Below are 23,243 nucleotides of genomic sequence, written 5' to 3' on the forward strand. Positions count from 1 at the left end.
ACAGTGAGGAACAAATTTGAACACCCTGCGATTTAGCAAGTTCTCCCACTTAGAAATCATGTAAGGGGTCTGAAATTCACATTGTAGGTGCATTCCCACTCAGACACAGAGTAACAAAAAATAAAAAATAAAAATTCAGGAAAATTACATTGTATGATTTTGAAAGAATTTATTTGTCTTGCGCTGCTGAACATAAGTATTTGAACACCTGAGAAAATCAGTGTTAATATTGAGGGAAAGAGGTTTTTGCTCAAAATCGCACAATAAATGGCCCCATCCATCCTCTCCTTAATACAGTGCAGTCGTCCTGTCCCCTTCGCAGAAAAGCACGCCCAAAGCATGATGTTACCACCCCCAGGCTTCACAGTAGGGATGGTGTTCTTGGGATGCAACTCATCCTTCTTTTTCCTCCGAACACAATGAGTGAAGTTTAGACCAAAAAGTTCTACTTTGGTCTCATCTGACGACATGACTTTCTCCCATGCCTCCTCTGGATCATCCAGATGGACATTGGCAAACCTCAGTCGGGCCTGGACATGTGATGACTTGAGCAGGGGAACCTTCCGCGCAATGCATGATTTGAAACCATGACGGTGTAGTGTTCTACCGACAGTGACCTTTGAAACTGTGTTCCCAGGTCTCTTCATGTCATTGACCAGCTCCTCCCTTGTAGTTCTGGGCTGATTCCTCACCTTTCTTATTATCAGTGATACCCCACGAGATGAGATCTTGCATGGAGCCCCAGTCCGAGGGAGACTGACAGTCTTTAGCCTCTTCCATTTTCTAACAATTGCTCCAACAGTTGATCTATTTTCACCAAGCTGCTTGGCAATTTCCAGCCTTCTGGAGGTCCACAATTTTGTCTCTGGTGTCTTTTGACAGCTCTTTGGTCTTGCCCATGGTAGTAGTTGGCATCTGACTGACTGTGGGGTGGACAGGGGTCTTTAAAGAGCTCAGACGGGTGCTACTAAGTTAGATTAATGAGTGGAGTAGAGGTGGACTTTTTAAAGGCACAGTAACAGGTGTTTGAGAGCCAGAATTCTTGCTGTTTCTCAGGTGTTCAAATACTTACAGCAGTTCAGCAGTGCAAGACAAATAAATTCTTAAAAAATAATAAAATGTGATTTCCTGTTTTTTTTTTTTTTGTTTTTTTTTTATTCTGTCTCTCAGAGTGGGAATTGCACCTACAATGTGAATTGCAGACCAATCCATGATTTGTAAGTGGGAGAACTTTGCAGAACAAAAAAATCGCAGGGTGTTCAACAACTTCCGTTCCTCACTGTATATGACTTTTTAGATAATAAAAATTTGGCATTAAAAGGGTTTTCCAGCGTCAAGTAAAAGTCAATCATTGTATAATGAAACGTTATGCAACTTCACAATATACTTTGTGTTCTCCATAATTTCCCAGCTCTCATTTACAAACTGAAATTAGGTACAGATCTAATAATTGTCAGAGATGAAAGTCTGCCACAACTCCATCCAGCCTAGGTAATCCTCTGTAAACTTAAATTGTTTGGTATCCGGACTGCTTTGACTTGATATTACAATACCTACCCATCAGCGGGTATTGGGAAAGTGTTGGTCTTTAAGCCTCTGAATGTGGAGCAATAGTGAGAAACTGAAATATGAAGTATACTGCAAAGTTGCTTTACATCCCAGTTTACTAGGATTAGGCTACATTCACACGTCCGTGGTGTGTTGCGGACCCGCAAATTGCGGGTCCGCAACACACCAGCCCGTCACCCCCATAGAAATGCCTATTCTTGTCCGCAAGCTGCGGACAAGAATAGGACATGCTCTATCTTTTTGCGGAGCTGCGGACCCAAAATCGGGGCCACGCTCCGCAATTGCGGCTGCAGACAGCACACTGTGTGCTGTCCGCATCCATTCCGTCCCCATAGAGAATGAAAAATTGCGGAACGGATGCGGACACATTTTGCGGACGTGTGAATGGAGCCTAAACTATAGTTATATAAATCTGGAGAACCCCCTAAAGATGAGCTAAAAACTACGATACGTCTACATGGCGACACTGGTCGCAGCCAGGATCGCAGGTGCATTGCAGCGTAGCGGGGATCCCTTAGAAATCTGGGCCGTTACTGTGACCCCTGAATCACAAATAAATTCAACTCGCAGAACATGTGCAACTCACGCTGCAACTCCATTAATTTCTATTGATTCACTGTGATCCTAGCCTCAACAGCTGTCTTGTGACCAGTCTCGCCGTGTAGCAGTACCCTTATAGTATTGAAAGAATATACACCAATTATATATAAATGCACAATGTTTACCCAAATCAGATGGTGACAACGCGTGGAAAAGAAAATTAAATAAAATGAAATGAATCCAACCTACATTATTAATCAGGCTTTTAGACTAGGACCTAAATGAAGTATCTTTAGTCAATGACACATATTTAAAAAAAGGATCGAGAACAGAATAATTCAATGACACCCTGCATGCAAATCAGCAAGATTAATAGCCACACTATCTAAATGATAATCTACATAATCTCTGTGTGACTGATGAATTATGCACAGGATGATGCACAGTGACTGCCCACCTCTGGTTCAAATACTGCCCCGCTGTACACAGGATTTGCCGTTGTTCTTCTTTTTCTTTCTTGCCTTTTACTTTGAATTTCTGCATTTGTGGTAATCAAAAAAGATTGTATTGTGGTTAGATAGAACAATAGAGCAATTACTTAGTAGTCCCTAAAATGAAAACCATCATTCGGGGGTTCAGTTTTATGTAAATAAAGCTCGATTACTGTATGCAACATTAAGAACCTTTCTACAACTAGTACAGGACAAAAGCACAATTGTTATAGGGAATCTGTCACCACGATTCTGGACTATTATCTGCAGTAATACATAAGTTGTACTGCAGATAAGGAGTCCAGATAATTTATATTTTCCTATTGCCTCCGTTATCCTGTTGTTGGTGCTCAAAGTGGTGCTGAAATGCACAGCCCGACTGCTGTGTTAACACAATGGAGAGGACTCCTGTGCATGTATTTCAATGCAGCTTTGAGTGCTCACAGCGGGGGAACAGAGGGGCAGTAGGAAAATAAAATAAAATCGATCTACACTCATCTGCAGTGCTACTCATTTATTACTGCAGTTAGAAGTCCAAAAGTGTAGTGACAAATTCCATTTACTATCAACCATACCCAGGCCTCACTTTACAGCAACCTGATTGCTAGCCTAACCGAAAACCAAATGCACCACTTTCCCCTTGCAAGTGTTTTGATAATTCTCCCACGAAGTATAAGAACTCCTCACAGTTGGTAAGACCCAAATATCAACAAATAATGTTAATTTCAACCATATGGTGGCTCGGTGGATAGCAGCGCTGGGGTCCTAGGTTCCAACAGGTTGACATCATTTGAATGTTCTCCCTGTGTTTTACGTGGGTTTCCTCCGGTTTCCTCTCCCACTCCAAAGACATACTGATAAGGAATCTAGATTGTGAGCTCCATTGGAGTAATGACTGTAAAGCGCTGCGTAATATGTCAACGCTATATAAGTGAGTAAACTAAATAAAATAAAAAAAGTCATCATTGACAGGGAACATAGTTCCCACAAAATAGAACTAATACACAAAGGGGGGGATTTTATCCATCAAAATGTGCCACACTTTCTTCCAACGTTGTAAATCGCTAATGTCTCCATTTATCTGGGGCAATAACACACCTAAGCTCTCCATAGATGTACTGTGTCGCCCTAGAGGGAACGGAGGTATGTCCCTCCCTGACTTACATTTATATTACCTAGCGGGACAGTTAAGACAGCTGAGATCGTGGGTCTCCCCTGGTGACGGACTGGATAGGGCAGAAAGGCAGCTTGCTGCATTTTTGAACCTTTCCTCTTTGTGGCCAGTGCTGGAACAACCACGACTCTTCCACCGAGCACTGCTGCCCATACATAAATTAGTTATTCAGGTCTGGGACACTAGTAAACGGCTACATTCTTATGAAGGAATGGTCCCCAATGTACCCTTATGGGAAAACCCTATGTTCCCCTCTCTTCAAGCTGGGACGGATAGACAATTTTGGAGGGATCGTGGGATTACCGTTCTGGGTGACCTATTTACCAATAATGTGTTTAACACCTTTGAACAACTGAAAGACCGCCATGACCTACCTAGAACCACATTTTATAAATATTTACAACTGCGACATACTATGGATGCACACTTTAGAGGTATTTCCGACTACTCGCTGATCGGTGTGATGCGCTCCCAAGGCCCCAGGGGATTTATCTCCGCTCTTTACACTCACTTACTGAGCACCAAGATGCACAAAGCTCCCCTCTTAGGACTCTCCAAATGGGAAACAGATACCAGATCTTACAGATGAGGAAATTTGTGATGTATTGGAATCTCCTGTACTGGTTTCCCAGTCCATTAACAACAAATTTATACAACTATGTATTATCCACCAAAGCTATCTCTCTCCCGTCCGGTTACAAAAGATGGGCAGGCTATCACACTCTAGGTGTCATAGGTGTGACTCAGAAAGGGCAGCTTTTTGGCATCTTATATGGGATTGTCCACACATACAAACCTTCTTGTCTGACATTACAAGCTTTCTCTCTGTACTTATACACCTCCTGGTACCACTAACTCCACAAATGTGTCCGTTTGGTATAGCTGATGAAGAGGTATATCCTCATCATGTTAAAATATTCCTGAGAGAGACACTGTTTCTCGCACGGAAAGCAATTGTGAACCGTTGGATGGGTGAGAGAAGCCCTTCTCTCAATCAATGCAAAGTATTAGTGAATAATGTTGTATCCTATGAGAACATTGTATTCAAAAACCGAGGTTGCGCCCAGAAATTTGGTAAAGTGTGGGGAAATTGGTGCTCGTCCATGCAAACTATTTACTCAGCTTCTAGATTTTCTGCTAATTTCAACACAGCACTAGGATAATCTGGATATGTGCCCACCACTCACATGTGATATGTCAAATATGTTTGATTTGTACATGTATTACAAATGTGAATTATCATCTCACCTTTATTGATAATAGTATGTATATGGTACTGTTTATGTTCATGAATGTCTTATCGACTCCCATGTATACTGATGTAATCTGAACTTTTCTGATAATTCTGATAAGAGCTGAACCCGGACAACCCCTTTAAGACGACACTTTTATATGTATGAAGGATCAGAGTTAGGGCTCATGCACACAGCTGTTGCAGCCCATTCCAGATTTTTCGGAATGGTACATCCTGCCCTCTATAGAACGGTCCTATCCTTGTCCCCAAAAAGACATATGGAGTGCTGTCCGCATATTTTTGCGGCCCCACTGAAGTGAATGGGTCCGCATCCAACCCGCAAAAAATGCAGATCGGATGCGGACAAAACACTGCTGTGTGCATGAGCCCTAAATATTGGGAACCAGTGTTTACACCAACGCTCTTCCCCTTCAATTGCTCTTTGTAAAAAGTGCTGCCAATAAACAAGCAGACACTCAATCGGACGGTGACCTAATCTTTTATGTGCCACATAAAATCATTGATTGTTGGCAGCACATCACCTTGGGTAAACAGGGATATGCTACCGGCAAACATTGAATGTTTCTGAATATACAAGTGGACATATCCTCTTTAAATAAATGTAAACAGTATATAGGAAGACCTTGTCAAAACAGATTCATACACATGACTAGCAGTTATACAGGATACCCACCTTCTAAATGGTCATGCGTTACCAACCCTAGCGACACCATGAAGGCAAGTTTCTAAGAAAAAGAAAATAATGTTACAGAAAAAAAATATAGCATAAAACAGATGCATGGTACTTTTTCTCCACTTTATACCTGTGGGTTCTCTTCTCGTTTTGGCTTGGGGGCAGGTTGCGGGGTCGTACTGCTTTCAGTTGGCTTCTCTGTTTCCACCTGAGTTTTAACGGTCTAGGAGTGAAAAACAAAGACATCACATTTAACTCCATACCATACAGCAACATTCACTAACCAGCCAGATGTGGATTGGATTAAGTAGTTATATCTTTAAAGGCTCATTCACACGTCAGTGTTTTGGTCAGTGATTTGAATCAGTGATTGTGAGACAAAACCAGGATTGGAGCCTCCACAGACATAAGGTATAATGGAAAGATCTGTACTTGTTCTGTGTTTAGAGGCGCACCTGGTTCTGGCTCAAAATCCCTCCTGTACGTGGCTCCACAGCTACTGGCAGGTGCAAATACTACCTTGCGCTAGCGACAGCTGGAGCGTCATAACTTTACTGAAACATGGCACTGCCAACAATACGGTATGAAAAGTTGTTATAATTCCCATTTCCAAGGGCCTTAATGCTTTCATATCTTCTATATTCAAAGTGGTTTAACACCACAGACAGAAATTTGACTACAGTATACCGTATGTGCTTTAGGGTTAGGGTTACTGCACATCTGTGTGCCTTCGATTGCATACATGATGATCCATCCGATGTGACACTGTGAAAGCATTCTCCCTCAGAAAAAACGATGCCGTATAGAAACACTGTACGCAACTCTGTAATTGGGAACGGTAGCTGTTACCTGCTTCTCCAGGTTTGGTTTTGGAAGCTGCAGAGTTTGTGGAGCTGCCAGTCTCGTGCCTGGTGCAGCTATCACGATACTGGTGAGCTGTGCTGTAGGAAAGGCTTTGGAAATGGCCGTGGGTTGTCCATTCACAATGCGCACAGGATGGATAGAATTCTGAGATGTTGGCGTCAACTTTGTGGTAAGCATAACCGGCCGCTGGATGAGCTGTGGAGCTGCCAGCATTGGGGGTGGGGCAGGGGCAATTGGTATGTTGTTTTGTGCAGCTGGCTTTGGCCGCACCTGACAAATATTAAAAAAGGAGAGAAAAATAATTTAATTAAGAACAATTGCCATGAAAATGAACTTAAAGGAGTTGTCTCACTTCAGCAAATTTATTATGTAGAGAAAGTTAATACAAGGCACTTACTAATGTATTGTGATTGTCCATATTGCTTCCTTTGCTGGCTGGATTCATTTTTCCATCACATTATACCCTGCTCATTACCAGGGGTTAGGATCACCCTGCAATCCGGCAGCAGTGGCCGTGCTTGCACACTATAGGAAAAAGCTGTGTCCTCTCTGGTGGCTGGGACAGTAGGAGTGCATACAGGATAATTGGATTTTTTGTACTCACCGTAAAATCCTTTTCTCGTAGTAGGCATTGGGGGACACAGCACCATGGGTATATGTCCAACTACCACTAGGAGGCACTAGACACAAAAAGTGTTGGCTCCTCCCCGTTGGGCTATACCCTCTCCACAGGCACAAGGCTATTCAGTTTGTACAAAAAGCAGTAGGAGAGAGAAAAAAAGCAAGGAACCAACAACTCCCGTACCGGGAAAGATCAAGAGACCAGCCCGGAAAATCGGAAGTAAAAACATAGGGTGGGATCTGTGTCCCCCAATGCCTACTACGAGAAAAGGATTTTACGGTGAGTACAAAAAATCAAATTTTCTCGTGCATGGCATTGGGGGACACAGCACCATGGGACGTGCCAAAGCAGTCCCCGAGGGTGGGAAAAGAACAGCCATGCCACCGGTTGGGTATACAGGTGCAGGAGAACCATGTGACCCAACAGTAGAAAACACGGAATGGGCAAGAGGTTCCATAACAAGGAAGAAACCTCAAGGAAGAATCAGAGAAGACTGTCAGCACCCCAGGAAAAATGCCTGGAAGAAAATCCCAAATGCAAGAAGGCGGCAAAAAGGGAACACTGAGCTCAGCCAAGGGCTGGAGAAAAAAATTAGGACAGCACCGCGTGTTGGGACTACCTAACGCTCTAAATTGTCTCAGACCCAAAGAGCGAAAAAAAACCTGTGGCCAACCCCTGACAGGCCAGGGGAGAAAGGAAACAAGGAAGTACTGGAAGCCAAACGAGTGAGTGAAGCCGTAGCAAGGCTCACATGTGAAGGGAGCAGGTCTCCCCTCACCGCAAGGCAGATGATGAAGTTATGCGCCCTATTTAAAAGGCGAAAACCCAAGGCTGCTAGAGGAAACCGCCAACCCTTGGAGAAGGAGGGGGTTGTAGGTAAAAGCCACGAAAAAAAGAGTAAGACCTGCGTCCCAAAAACAGGAGATGAGGCCCGAGCCTCGGAAAACAAGATATCACTGTGAAGCGTAAGACCAGAGGAAACTCTGGGCATGTGAAGCATCAGGGAAAAAAGGAACCAGATACAGGCCCAGGAAATCTCAGCAGGACACACTGGACTGAAAGACATGGAAGTAGAAGGAGAGTACTCCAACCGCCTAAGGAGGAAAGGTTCTACAACAGGAGGAGGTCCCTCCCGAAGGAGACCATACGGCGGAATTGCAAACCGTTGTGCTAAACCACTCAATACCAGGTACTTGACGTGGGAGGATGGGAAAAGAGACACGAATCCCAAGAAGACCACAAGGTTATTGGAACCCATAAAGGGAACAATCAACCCAGGCCCCGATCCCCCCCCAAAAAAACGATTGCCATGCAGAACCTGAGTGGTCAAATAAACGGGGACCAGGGACTCCAGAAGGAGTACCCGGGATGGGCTCACAAGGAACCAGGAGCTGAACCACCAGAAGACAACGCAAGCCAGAATATCAAGGAAAGGAGAGATGAAACTACCATAGGGGAAGGGACATTGGCCATGGACAACTACCCATTCCAAGAACAGTGACTAGCAAACTGTATACATTGTCCCAGAGAGGACAAGTACAGCAGCTCGGGATGTACCACTAAATTGACAGACATCCATATGCATAAGGAATGCAGAAGTCGCCATGAAAAAGCCGGGTGAGACTACCCGGAAATGTAGAAACCAGCCGCGACCGGCGTACTGAAAACTCCCAGGGGGGAGAAAGTACCTGACAGGTGCAAACGACGGCAAGGTCCAAGGGGACTGCCCCTCTGTCATGTAGTACAACTAAGCAGAGAATATAAGGGAATACCGAGAACACCTGGACCCAGAAGGAACTATGGGACCCTGTCCGATGCCAGAGCAACCAGCTGAAAAATTACCTACCAGGCAGGTGTGTGGCGCTCAGTGGTCCTGTCCCTGACCCGTCAGGGAGGACGTCCAGCGATGAAAAATGCTGATGACCCCAGAAGGATTCCATGTGGCAGAGGACATCCAGCGATGACCGAAAACTGCTGCAGCGGCCGATGCTCACCAGCTACGTGCCCCAACAAGGTAGAAGATCCAGTGGAGATCCCTGTACTCCACCAGGAATAGGCCACTCTGTAATAGGAAACAACGCGAGTACTCCTCTATAACATGGGGTAACGCGAAGCGCAGCAAACCGTAGTACCTTATAGAGATGGCAAGAGCAACCCTAGCACAAAGGCCAACAACCACCTGGCCATGGTGTAGGAAGCATGGTTGTATGTGGACCACCCGCCAGATCAGAACAGATCAGCCATATACTGGAGCTACAATAAGTAGCACTACACCGACAAGGTGGGGGTTGGGCTGGCCCACCCCTGCCAGATATGGAAACCATGCACATGCAGAACCAGGATGGCCTGTTGTAGACAGTGCCCTGAGAAGTACAAGGAGACCATTGAGCACGACAGAAACGGAGTGGAGATGTATGGAAGAACCAAAAGGGTGAAACCAACATCCGCAGCACAGATTAGAACCTGGGGGCAGAAAGCACCCAGTAATACAGAAACTGTATGGGCCACAGATTGCACCATAAGGCCCAGCACCTTGAGTAATACAACCACACGCCTAAAATATAGGGAAAGTGGCTGCATGTCTAAGGAGAGTGGAAACATAGCCACAGAATCTGGGAATGCTACTGCATTTGGAGGGTACAGGTACTCAACCTGTAAAGTAGAAATATGGCTGCGTAGTGCAGAAAACGACCAGAAAGGTGTAATGGGTACAGCATCTGGAGATGGTAGAGGTACTACCTCTAAGATCGGAGCAATGTGGCCACATGGTGCCCCCTAGAACCAGAGAGGTGCAACAGCTACCGCGTTAGCAATGGTACCTATATTCCGCCCGGGAAGGGGAAAATAGGGCCGCACGGTACCACAAAGAACAAGACAGGTGCACACTACAATCAGGTAGGTGAAATGGCAACTGAAGGAGGCCCTCTATTTCGCCTGAAAAAAAAAAGGGAAACAGGGCCGCATAGTACACCATAGAGCCAGACAGGTGTAACGGCTGCAGCATCAGAGACGGTGCAGGAACTCTACCTATGAAGGGAGTAAAATGGCCGTTTGGTGCACACTATGATGAGTTAGGTGCAATGACCACGGCAATTGGAGGAGGCCTCAATATCTCGTCCGGTAAGGGAGAGAAAATGCCACATGGTACACCATAAAGCCAGACAGGAGCAACAGCTACAGCATCAGGAAATGGTGCAGGTACTCTACCTATGAAGGGACCAAGGTGGCAGCTTGGTGCCGACTAGAACCAGACAGAGGCAATTCTACGGCAATTGAAAGTGGCCTCTATATCTCGCCCGTAGGGAGAAATGTTGCCGCATGGAACACAATAGAGCCCGCCAGGGGTATTGGCTACAGCATCGGAGATGGTGTAGGTACTCTACCTATGAAAGGGAGCAAAAAAGTCTGGGAACAGACAGGAGCAATTGCAACGGCAATTGAAGGCGGCCTGTATATCCCGCCCGGAAGGGAAAAATAGTGCCGCATGGAACACCATAGAGCCAGCCAGAGGTATCGGCTACAGCATCAGGAGATGGTGTAGGTACTCTACCTATGAAAGGAGCAAAGTGGCTGGGAACAGACAGGTGCAATTGCCAAGGCAATTGAAGGCGGCCTGTGTATCTCGCCCGGAAGGGAGAAATAGTGCCGCATGGAACACCATAGAGCCAGCCCGGAGTAATGGCTTCAGCATCTGGAGTAGGTGTAGGTACTCTACCTATGAAAAAGAGCAAGGCGGATGGAAACAGCCATATATAATTGCTTTTCCTTACCAACCAACAGGAGGCGCTTGCCAAGAACAGGGACCCCCTGTTATGAGGTAGAGTGGCGAACACCAGCACCAGGATGGGGACCCGGTGGAAACACTCTCAAATGTGTAGAGCATAGCCCCTGGTATAGGGGAACCAGGAAGGCTTGTCAGGTACAGCCTATGGCAGTGGTGCAGGTACCCCCCTGTTAAGGAGAAGGCGTACATACCAGAGACACCAAGTAGGTGACTCATTATGCTAAACACGGGGATGGCTGCCTTACCTGTGCGGTTGAATACCTGTGCAGTCAGGGGAGCGCCATCCGAAAATCCACTAGAGGGGATACCAACCCTGGGTAGGAGAGGTTCCTCCGTGCACGTTAGTCTTGACCTCCCAGAGGCTTCTGTATGGAGGAAGACCGCCTGATGCTCTGTTCCGAGTGAATCGGTGCAGAGGTGTCCCCCGAGGCAACGGATGGGGTGACGGGAAAGGATTCGTCACCAGCCTCAGGCCTGTCCTGGGGAGGACCCGAGGATGCCGAGGAGGGGTGGAATCCTGTTGAGACCACCCGAGGTTGTACTGTGAGCTACCCCTTGCCGGACCTGGTATCTGAGCATGCCTCATCTGCAGGGAGGACCCTGGGAGGGCATAGGTGGCCGCAATTGGATAGGTAGCGGTCCAGCGACTCCGCCAGGGATTGGGAGAGTCTGACAAGGTTCCCATGGCTTTGACAAAGAGGGAGACCATTCAGAAGGGACCTACACAAAAGGATTTGGTCAGGGGACACAACGGGGTCTGGAAAGAGGTACTGCACACAAGCAGGGACAGGCCGACCGCATGGCAGCCTTCGTAGACAGCGGACGCACGTGAAAAGACGTGGCGATCCGAGGAGAGGCTGGGAGAGGAGACCCTCATAGAGCAGCCAGCAGAGGCTGTCATATCTGGACCCGGATGCCATGTTGCCCAAAGAGGTGCTGCAGCAGCTATAGAGGCTGCAGGAGAAATGAAGCAATTGAGGAGGGGTGGGGGGGAACGACTTGAGTGATCCCTATGTACAGCTTTAGCTGCCTTTACATAGGACAATGACCTAAAGGGGGTCTGCAGTTCTTTTAAACTGAGGATCTATCCACTGGATAGATAACCCACGTTAGACCAGTAAAGGGTGGAGGAGATAGCCCCTCCCGAGGGCCGGGCGGGGTCAGAAAAGCCCGGGAAGCAAGGAGGAGGGGCCGGGAAGATCGCGGCCTAGCAGGCCCAAAAGCCGGGGCCTCGATTTATGAGGCGGCCGGGAATGGAGCGAGGGGGGCGGGACGAATCGCGGCCGACCGAGGGGCCACCGGACCCACAAAACTAGGTGAGGAGGGTGGGTGGGGGGGGGAGCGACGCCTGGGGGTGGGCGGAACAGGGCAAACAGAGCACCTGGGAGCCGGGAACGGGCCATGGAAGATGAGGCCTAGTCCCTGCAAAAGCCGGGGACTAAAGTAGCGGGGAAGGCCCAGGAGAAGCGACGCCTGGACTGTGTGGCCAGGGAGGAGAGAAAAAACCAACCAAGGGGGAAGAGAAAGGTGGAGGAAGATGGAAGCTTCCCAGGACCCCCAGCTAAGGTGGATCCCACCCCCCTGGCCACAGGAGGGAACCTAACCCTGGGGCAGGGACAGGGGAATATACTCACTATACTCACCATCTGATGTCTTCGGGCGCCGCAGGGTCACCCCTTCGGCAGACTCAACACGGAAACCGTGGGAATGCCGGCAAGCCACTGCGGATGCAGTCTGTGGGGACTGGGTGACCGGCGATGGTACAGAAGTACGCGCCCGCAGGGGGGGCAACTAAAGTGGAACACGATGGAGCCCCAGCCTGCAGCAGGTATAACGGTGGAGATCACCGAGACCTGCAGAAGAGAGAAAAAAAGAATAAAAAATAAAATAAAAAATAAACAGCAGGACCTGCAAAAAAGCAGGACAGGTCTGCCTCCTACGGACACTAGACAAAAACTGAATAGCCTTGTGCCTGTGGAGAGGGTATAGCCCAACGGGGAGGAGCCAACACTTTTTGTGTCTAGTGCCTCCTAGTGGTAGTTGGACATATACCCATGGTGCTGTGTCCCCCAATGCCATGCACGAGAAAGCACTTTTTCCTATAGTGTGCAACCACGACCACTACTGCTGGAAAGATTTATGAAGCCAGCAAAGGAGGCAGTATGGACAATCACAATACATTAGTAAGTGCCTTGTATTCATTTTCTCTACATGATAAATGTAATTTGCTGAAGTGAGACAACCCCTTTAATAAGAAACAAGAAATATGGTTACAAAAGGTGAAAGTCTTTAAAAGGGTTATCTCCTAAAAAAATTATTATTGCCTATCCATATGATAGGCCTTTAAGCTACATCCACACGACTGCCGTTAAAAACAGATACACTGTCAGTTTTTCATGGCCATTTTGCATCCGTTTGCATCTGGCCATCTATTCGTTTTTAACATTAAAAACGGCCATTAAAAATGGATGAATTTCACCGTTTTTTTTTTTTTTCTTTTTAAATCCTAGCCCCTGCAGACATCAACTAGCCCCGATTATGAATAATGACCCCTCTTAGTGCCCCACATTCTGAACAATGCCCTCAATAGAAAATGACCCTTTATGTGCCCCCCTCACCTTTGTGCCCCTCACTCTTTCCCACCCCCGTAAGTCAGTTCTTGCTGCCCCCAGTGCGGAGTTTTTTTATTTTATTTTATTATTATTTTAACCCCTGAAAGGCTGCCCCCCTCCTCTCTTTTTTTTTTAATTTTTATATAATGTACCAGCTTTTAATGGCCATTGGACAGGTTAACTCCTTTCTAAACAGCTGTTAAAAATGGGCCCACTGAATTTAACGGGGTCCGTCTGGCCATGAAAACAGGCAAAGATAGAACATGTCCTATTTTTTGATGCCTGCTATTCACTGGCCTTACAAAAATGGCCATGTGAACGTCTGTTTGACGGTCGTTACAAAAAAATCTTTTTTCACTGTTGTGTGAAGGCAGCCTAAATATTGGACCAACCACTGGGACCCTATACGATTCCCCTCTCTGTGGTAGTGTTCATGTTCCACTACCCCATTCACTGCTATTTGTGCACTAATCCATTAGAAGTGAATGGAGTGGTGACCGACATGCAGAGTCTCACTCCATTCAGAGGAGACTCTGAACACCCAGTTCTGGGTGCTGGACTGCTGGGGTCCCAGTGTTTGGATGCTCTGCAATCCAGAATTTATCACCTATCCAATGGATAGGGTAAAAATATTTTTTGTAGGACAACCACTTTAATCAAGGGAATTTCATAATTTTCTGCTTCTGGTCTTACTAAATGCTATGATATATTGCAGTTCTAAAAATTAGTGCCAAAGTAACAGACTTTCCGGAGAATTAGATTAATTAATAAAGCAACTGCAAACTTACGTGTATGCATAAATACAGGTTTCTTCACATTATCAAATAAACGGAAATACAGTTAAATCCCAAAAATCACTTTACTCACTTGTGGAAGAAAGGTTGGACGAGGAGTAAGCCGTGGGGGTGGGATGAACTGGGGAACTTTTATATGCTGAGACGTCGTTGCTTGGACCTGCTATACAAAATTGATAACCTACAGTATTAGGATTTCTGAACAATGCTGTCGCCCGAGAAATGTAATTCAATGTAATGTGCACAAAGACTTACCAGAGTAACAGCATTTTTCGCCACTATCTGAAAGGTCTCTGTTCCCTGACTGGTGACCTTATTAGATGTCTGCAAGTTTACTGCACCGCTTTGTGCATCGGAGCCTATGACTGCTTTCTGGCTGTTGATGGCAGTCAACATGGCAATGGTTGGTCTCTGCCCCATAAGAGAAGTGGGCATGGATGCTGCTGCGGCTTTCAACACAAGAGGTAGAGTCTTTGCCGTGATCATAGAGGCTGTGGCCACAGTCTTTTGGGAGAAAGCAAAGAAGTGGGTTCAGGTGTGGAAACAAAAAGGTTAATACAGAAAAGTGATCTGCTGTGACAGCTGCAAGAAGATTTCAACAATGCTATACAGTACATACACTGGACTGAGGTAACATTACAGTGTTAAAGAAGTTGTGCAGTGATTTATATCGATGACCTATCCTCAGGATAGGTCATCAATATCCGACTGGCAGGGGTTTGACAACCAGAACCCCCGCCGATCAGCTGTTTGACAAGGAGGCTGCGCTTCCACTACGTGTCGTCTTCTACAGAGTGCTGACGTAGTGTAATGACAAGCACTTTCTCTATTCCAGTGAATGCAGCGAATACTCATCATTACACTGCACTTCCGAGACGAAGCGCAGTGTAATGAAACGGAAGAGGCACTCACTTGGAGCGTTGCCCCCTCTTCAAAGTCATCAATATAAATCTCTGCACAGCCCCTTTTAGTGAGAATGTCCCAACTCATTCCATAGGACTACATAACTGATAGTCTAGCCTTAGGATAGGTGGCAATCAAACTCTTTGCACACCTGCCACTCATCCGATGTAAAGATGGGACACTGCATCAGTTTCATTGTTCACCAGGCACAGCTTCGTACTTTTAGTACCAGCAGTGTCTGGTATTACAGCCCAGGGCAGCCCTGTCACGCGAGTGCAGTTCCAGGCGCCGCCACTACTCACAGTACGGAGCTGTCTCTGAAACAGTGAAGAGAACATGGCACTGAAGTGAAGCATCCTCCCATGCTGGTACATACAGTGCCTTGCAAAAGTATTCACCCCTCTTGAATTGTGTTTTGTTACATTACAGCCTTAAGTTCAATGTTTTATTAAATCAGAATTTTATGGGATGGATCTGAACACAATAGTCTAAGTTGATGAAGTGAAATGAGAAAAATATATAAATAAAGCTATTGTTTAGAAATAGAAAACAGAAAATTGGCCTGTGCGTATGTATTCACCCCCTTTGTTAGGAAGCCCATAAAAAGCTCTGGTGCAACCAATTACCTCCAGAAGTCACATTATTAGTGAAATGATGTCACCTGTGTGCAATCTAAGTGTCACATGATCTGTCATTACATATACACACCTTTTTTTGAAAGGCCCCAAAGGCTGCAACACGTAAACAAGAGGCATCACTAACCAAACATTGGCATGAAGACCAAGGAACTCTCCAAACAAGTAAGGGACAATGTTGTTGAGAAGTACAAGTCAGGATTAGGTTTTGAAAAAAATATCAAAATCTTTGATGATCCCCAGGAGCACCATCAAATCTATCATAACCAAATGGAAAGAACAAGGCACAACAGCAAACCTGCCAAGAGACGGCCGCCCACCAAAACTCATGAACAAGGCAAGGAGGGCATTAGGGTCCATTCACACGTGACAATGGACCCCAGGCGTGTTTGGTCTTCAGGAGTCAGGCTAACAACAATCATTTTAGAAGCTGTAACTTTCCACCATTAGCGAGTTCATTGATGCAATGAAAAAAGGTATCAACTAAGGCTACTTTCACAATAGCGTTTTGGCTTTCCGTTTCTGAGATCCGTTCAGGGCTCTCACAAGCGGTCCAAAACGGATCAGTTTTGCCCTAATGCATTCTGAATGGAAAAGGATCCGCTCAGAATGAATCAGTTTGCATCAGTTCAGTCACCATTCCACTCTGGAGGCGGACACCAAAACGCTGCCTGCAGTGTTTTGCTGTCCGCCTGACGATGCGGAGCGAGACGGATCCGTCCTGACACACAATGTAAGTCAATGGGGACGGATACGTTTTCACAACGGATCCGTCCCCTATTGACTTTCAATGGTGTTCAAGACTGATCCGTCATGGCTATAGAAGACATAATACAACCAGATCCATTCAGGATGGATGCATGCGGTTGTATTATTGTAACGGAAGCGTTTTTGCAGATCCATGACGGCAAAAAAACGCTAGTGTGAAAGTAGCCTAGCTCAGGCACACAGACATATTATGGATCTATGTTGTATAGGTCTGTAATATGTTGCCTATAGATTGATGTGGGTCTGTACGATATCTACATAGTGTGTGGCATGCCCTATCTCATGCAGTATTACGGAGGTATTCTCCCTTGGGAGCACTGCTTCTAAGGCTGGGTTCACACTTGAGCGTTTTACAGCGCGTTCAAACGCGCTGTAAAACGCTCAACACATGAAAACCAATGCTTCCCTATGGCCCTGGTTCTCACTTGAGCGTTTTACAGCGCTGAAAAACGCGCTGTAAAACGCCCTACGCTCAAACAAGTACTTGAGCTTCTTTGGGGCGTTTTGACGCGCGTTTGTGGCCATAGGACATTGCAGTCAATCACACAAACGCGCGTCAAACGCGCGTTTACTATTGCAAAAAACGCTCGTCAAAAACGCGCGTCAAAAACGCGCGTTAAACGCGCATATCAAAGACGCTCAGGTCTGAACCCAGCCTTAGAGGTACCATATGGCGGCTCCATGATACAGAGTCAGACCCATGACAAGTTCACCGGACAGGGTCCATAAAGGCGGCAGTACTTTGGGCATGGTCCCTTTGGCTACATCACAAATTTACTGGTTATTTTTATTTTTTTCCTGTAGATTAAACTGTTCATATGTCTAACACCTGAAATGTATAAGGGTTAAGGGTATTTTCACTCTAGCATTTTTCTTTTCCGGCATCGAGTTCCGTCCTAGAACTGAGTTTTATCCCCATGCATTCTGAATGGAGAGCAATCTGTTCAGGATGCATCAGTTCAGTCTTTTTGACTTTTCAGGACGGAGATAATACCGCAGCATGCCAAAAAAACTGAACACTTGCCTGAATGCCGGATCCGGCATTTTTTCAAATTGCTGCATTGACGGATGCGCAGACCTTTAAAAATGTGAAAAAAAATAAAATAAAATACCGGATCCGTTTGGCCTGATGACACCGGAAAAACTGATCCTGTATTGCAATGCATTTTTCTGACTGTCAGAAAAAAATGACATGCGTTTGCATACAGTTTGCCTGATCAAGCAGGCAGTTCAGGCAACGGAACTGCCTGCCGGAATCAAACAACGCAACTGTGAAAGTACCCTAAGATGGTCCAATCAATTCTCTATATCTTGTCACCATAGAGATTTGTAATAACTATAATAAGACGGTACTTTTAGATGAGATGCCTCAGTAGTGCTTGGCATACAAAAGGATTTTTCGCACAACATGAGAATTGATCACATATTTGGGATAGAAAGCATGAATATATTGATCTGAGATTACAGCCTTGAGAACAGCCATTTATGCTTTCTTTCCCACCCGACTTCTCCAAGGAGCTGCTTTTGTCACTTATCTCTTATAGTTGAATGTGTATTTATTGTATAAGTTGCAAATCAAACACGGTACGTGTATAGAATGGTCATGGAGACATGGGACTCAAAACAGTACTAATGCCTTGAAACAGCTGGACAGCCCTTTTTTTTTTTTTTTTTTAAAGTGCAGAAAAATTTATTTTAAATGATACACTGATTATCAGGGGTTTTAAAGGGGGATTTTTTAACTAAAAATCTCAGAAAAAAACGTCAACAGGTGGTTATGATTTGGAAAATATATATGTACATATTGGGACAGATATCAAGACTGGCAGATCCATCCGCAGGTCTTGATCTTCCTGCGCTGACATGAGATGCGCCCGATTTGTTAAGGGGCAGAAGCCTCTTAACAAAATCAGGCGCATCCCTGCCCTGCTGTGCGCCAGAAACTGAAGTCTACGTCAGGTAGAGGCAGGGCTGGGACAAGGCCATTTGGTGCCCAGGGCGAAGATGGCAAACTGCGCCCCCCCCCCCCCCCCCCCCCTTTTTAAGAAAGAATCAATGTTGTTTCAAAACAAGAATATACTTAAAGCAATAGAACAAAGGACTGTGGGACTTTGAAAGTCACAGACACTATAAAGTCCCCCCCATCATCATGTGCCAGTATAAAGTCCCCCCCATCATCATGTGCCAGTTTTGTAATAAGCCCCCCCAATGTGCCAGTAACACTATTGTAAAAAAAAACAAAAAAAAAACACTTATACTTACCTAAGTGTCAGCGATGCGATGCAGCCTCTTCCTGTGTCCCACGCTGTAATGTAAGGCTCAGGCGGCACGATGACGTCATTGCGCCGGCCTCTGATAGGCTGCCGGCCTAGTGCCTGCAGCCAGGGGCGTACATAAAAATCACTGGGCCCCATAGCAGGAATCTAAATTGGGCCCCCATTCCCCTTTTATAGCCCCTCCCTTTGTTCCATGAACTATTCTTGCTGCTGCGTTTTATAATTTATGCCATCAGGGCCGGAATGGGATTACAAAACAGCCCTGGCACACAAAAGAGGTATAATAGATGCAGTGTGTACAGGTATATAGTATATTCCCTAGTGTTCTGATATGTGAGGTACAGGGTATAATAGATGCAGTGTGTACAGGTATATAGTATATACAGCAGTGTACTGATATGTGAGGTACGGGGTATAATATATGCAGTGTATACAGTATATACAGTAGTGTAATATGTGAGGTACGAGGTATAATAGATGCAGTGTGTACAGGTATATAGTAAATACAGCAGTGTATTGACACCTCGTACCTCACATATCAGTACACTGCTGTATATACTATATATCTGTACACACTGCATCTATTATACCTCGTACCTCACATATATAGTATATACAGAAGTGTACTGATATCTGTACACACAGCATCTATTATACCTCATACCTCACATATCAGTGCACTGCGGTATATACTATATATCTGTACATATTGCATGTATAATACTGTGTAATATATGCAGTGTGTGTGCATGTATGTGTGTGTATATATATATATATATATATATACAGAGCAGTGTATTGATGTGACACATAGAAGGTATAATACTGTAGATGCAGTGTTTATAGAAATATGTGGTCAGTTATGCATTATAGTCACTGTGAGGTACATGAGGTAGTGGTAACTGTCTGAAGTAGTATACATGAGTGAGCAATGAGTAAAAACAGGGCATGGAGGGGGGGGGGGGGGGGTAAATGATGAAAAGTGGAGGACCTCCTCTTACCTCTCCATTCCAGTCTGTATGGATCAATACAGAGCTGCTTGTGAACTTTTAATACTTGCTGTTAGGGGTTGAAGGACCTGTGATGATGTCATCACAGGTCCTGGCAGATGTACCTTTGAAACCTAGGAACTACACCATTTTTGGTGCAGTTCCTTTGCTAGATTCTGCAGGACCTGTGATGTTGAAGATGATGTCATCACAGGTCCTGGCAGATGCACTGTTCTAACCTGGGAACTACACTTTACACTGTGCAGTTCCCTTACAGGACCTGTGATGACATCATCAAAGGTCCTTTAGCTTTAGAAAGGTAAACAGGAGTAATTAGGGGGCGGGGCCTCTCCTCCACTTCGGTGCCTGCCTGCAGCCTATCAGAGGAAAGGGAAGGGACACGCCTCTCCCTCCCCTGCACCTCCGCTGGCACAGACAGTTTACAATGGAGATGAGCGCAATGGAAGCGCTCATCTCCCTGTGCCCGGCGGCGGCTGCTCACTTGGGGGGGGGGGGGGGTCATTTTAGTTGGGGGGCACAGCATGATGTAGGGGGGGCCGTGGCTGGCACTTCACCTGCGCCCCCCTCCTGTCCGCAAATGGTAGCGCCCAGGGCACCCGCTCCTTCGGCCCCTGCCTTGTACCGGCCCTGGGTAGAGGCTGGCGTAGACTTTAGCTATAACTTCCGCCACTTTCCGGCAAAAGTTATAGTAAATTCCAGGTACGTAAATGTATAGCTTTGAGATGGTACAGTCCAAATGTGCCAACATTAAGCATGTGGAAAACACAAATATTTCAGATCTTACCCTACATTTCTGTGGTACACAGACATCGAAATAGACCTCAGAAGTTTGACAGGGTCTGGGGTATTTGGTGCAGATCTCCCCACACTATGTACTCCGTCCCGTGAATGCGCCAGGCCTTGTCAATTGCCCATAATCCCTCTGCTCATTCCACTTAACATGTACTATTATCTTTAAGCATACTGCTGTCTACTGATACTGCAGGATGTGTGCAACAGTGAACGGTGAATTGTTGAGATACACAAATTGGTGTACTAATTTGTTTCTTAAATTGTATGACTGTTTATACAATTTATTATTTGTATCAATAAAAGTAAAAAAATAAATATATAAATAATAAATTATAGTAAATGCAGCGGCTATGCAAAGCCATGCTCCCTTTTCATCAGGACTTCTGAAAAGTGCGGAGAAGCTCAAAAAGTCGCAAATTATTGTGAACACATGCCCTGGGCAATTAAAATCCCCCCCCCCCCCCCCTTCCCCATCATTGGTGGCAGCGGAGAGTTCCGATCAGAGTCCCAGTTTAATCGCTTAGCAATTTTTAGAAGCATTATACTTACCTGCGAGCTGCGATGTCTGTGACCGGCCGGGCGCTCCTCCTGCTGGTAAGTGTCAGGTCTGTGCTATAAGCAATGCGCCGCACAGACCTTTAACTTACCAGTAGAAGGAGCGCCCGCAGCTCGCAGGTAAGTATAATGCTTCTAAAAATTGCTAAGTAACCATGGCAACCAGGACTGCAGTAGCATCCTGGTTGCCATGGTTACCGATCGGAGTCCCAGCGATTAAACTGGGACTCCGATCGGAACTCTCCGCTGCCACCAATGATGGGGGGGGGAGAATTTTATTTAGGAGGGGGAGGGAGCCCACTGGCCACCAATGAATGTACAGTAATAAAGGAGAGGGAGGGGGGGGGGGGGGGCCCACTGGCCACCAATGAATGTACAGTAATACAGGGGGGGGGGGGGGGGGGCCACTGGCCACCAATGAATTTAAAACTGGGGAGGGAGGAGGGTGTGCCCCCTCCTGCCTGGCAGCACCTGATCTCTTACAGGGGGCTATGATACGCACAATTAACCCCTCAGGTCCGGCACCTGAGGGGTTAATTGTGCGGATCACAGCCCCCTGTAAGAGATCGGGTGCTGCCAGGCAGCAGGGGGCAGTCATGTACACAGTTCGTAGGATATTCTAACTTGAAGCGTCCCCATCACTATAGGAACGCCTCTGTGTTAGAATATACTGTCGGATCTGAGTTTCACGATCTAACTCAAATCCGATGGTATATTCTAACAGAGGCGTTCCCATGGTGATGGGGACGCTTCAAGTTAAAATATAACATCGGATTGGAGAAAACTCTGATCCAATGGTATAATAGGGACTCCTGACTTTACATTGAAAGTCAATGGGGGACGGATCCGTTTGCAATTGCACCATATTGTGTCAACGTCAAACGGATCCGTCCCCATTGACTTGCATTGTAAGTCAGGACGGATCAGTTTGGCTCCGCACGGCCAGGCGGACACCAAAACAACTTTTTTCTTCATGTCTGTGGATCCTCCAAAAATCAAGGAAGACCCACGGAAGAAAAAACGGACACTGATCCCGTTTTTGCGGACCGCAAAAAAAACGGTCGTGTGCATGAGGCCTAAATCTGTGTTAGTGAGCACTTCTTTGCCGAGATAATCCATCCCACCTCACAGGTGTGGCATATCAAGGTGCTGATTAGACAGCATGAATATTGCACAGGTGTGCCGACTGCCCTTAATAAAAGGCCACTGAAATGTGCAGTTTGATAACAGCAGGAGGCCACAGATGTCGCAACATGGACTCTAAACTGTATTTGGATGGGTGATGACATTAACGATCGCTCCTCTCCATACTGTGGAGAGGATTACTGCATGGAAATGCAGCGGTCTCCTTCACTGACGAGCAGACGATTGCCGGGAAGGAATACTTCCTTCCAGGCAATCATCTGCTCTATCCAGGGGCCTTTAGGAAGAGGACTGGAGCTGTCCCCTGTATTACATGGCCTTCTATTCATCCGAATACCTTCCATGTACGGTTTCCCTTGGCAAAATCAGTTTAGCAGCTAACTAATTTAAAGTGTGTGTGATGAGATGTCCTATTTAACCTTGCACGGCTAATCACTCACCTGTGTGCCACTCAGGCCTGGAAGAGGTGATGTAGATGCCTGTGACACTGGCTGTGGTTGGAGTTGCTGTAGGTGTATCTGATGTGGCTGCTGCTGCACTTGTGGTGTTGGCGGTTTGCTTTCTAGCTGAAGCAGAGGCTGGATAAGAAGTTTGTTGTCCGGGAGTTCCTGCTTCACTATGAGATTCTTCCTAAGCTGCTCCACTACAAGTTTCTGAAAGTCAAAACAAAGACATATTATAGCATCCTGCATTCAAACACTGCAAAGCTTTATTGCTAAAAATGCCATTTGTGGAGAGACTGCCAAGCATGATCTGGAGAGAGATGAGGCTATGGAAAGACCT

General features: G+C 46.1%; 1 protein-coding gene across 5 annotated transcripts in view; it reads right to left on the reverse strand.

The window, feature by feature from the left end:
* Positions 1 to 23,243, reverse strand: part of PHF21A (PHD finger protein 21A) — a 153,759-nt gene that overhangs the window by 28,232 nt on the left and 102,284 nt on the right. For 4 of the 5 annotated variants that reach the window (XM_040409142.1, XM_040409144.1, XM_040409141.1 and 1 more), the window contains exons 5-11: positions 22,901 to 23,113; positions 14,634 to 14,882; positions 14,452 to 14,541; positions 6,552 to 6,836; positions 5,833 to 5,925; positions 5,703 to 5,754; positions 2,567 to 2,646 (exon numbers count right to left, since the gene is read on the reverse strand). In XM_040409142.1, the coding sequence (XP_040265076.1) occupies positions 2,567 to 2,646; positions 5,703 to 5,754; positions 5,833 to 5,925; positions 6,552 to 6,836; positions 14,452 to 14,541; positions 14,634 to 14,882; positions 22,901 to 23,113 (1,062 nt within the window). The remainder of the gene's footprint in view (positions 1 to 2,566; positions 2,647 to 5,702; positions 5,755 to 5,832; positions 5,926 to 6,551; positions 6,837 to 14,451; positions 14,542 to 14,633; positions 14,883 to 22,900; positions 23,114 to 23,243) is intronic. The other variant, XM_040409140.1, reaches the window with a different exon arrangement.

The sequence above is a fragment of the Bufo bufo genome, chromosome 10, assembly GCF_905171765.1.
Source record: "Bufo bufo chromosome 10, aBufBuf1.1, whole genome shotgun sequence".
Taxonomy (NCBI): domain Eukaryota; kingdom Metazoa; phylum Chordata; class Amphibia; order Anura; family Bufonidae; genus Bufo; species Bufo bufo.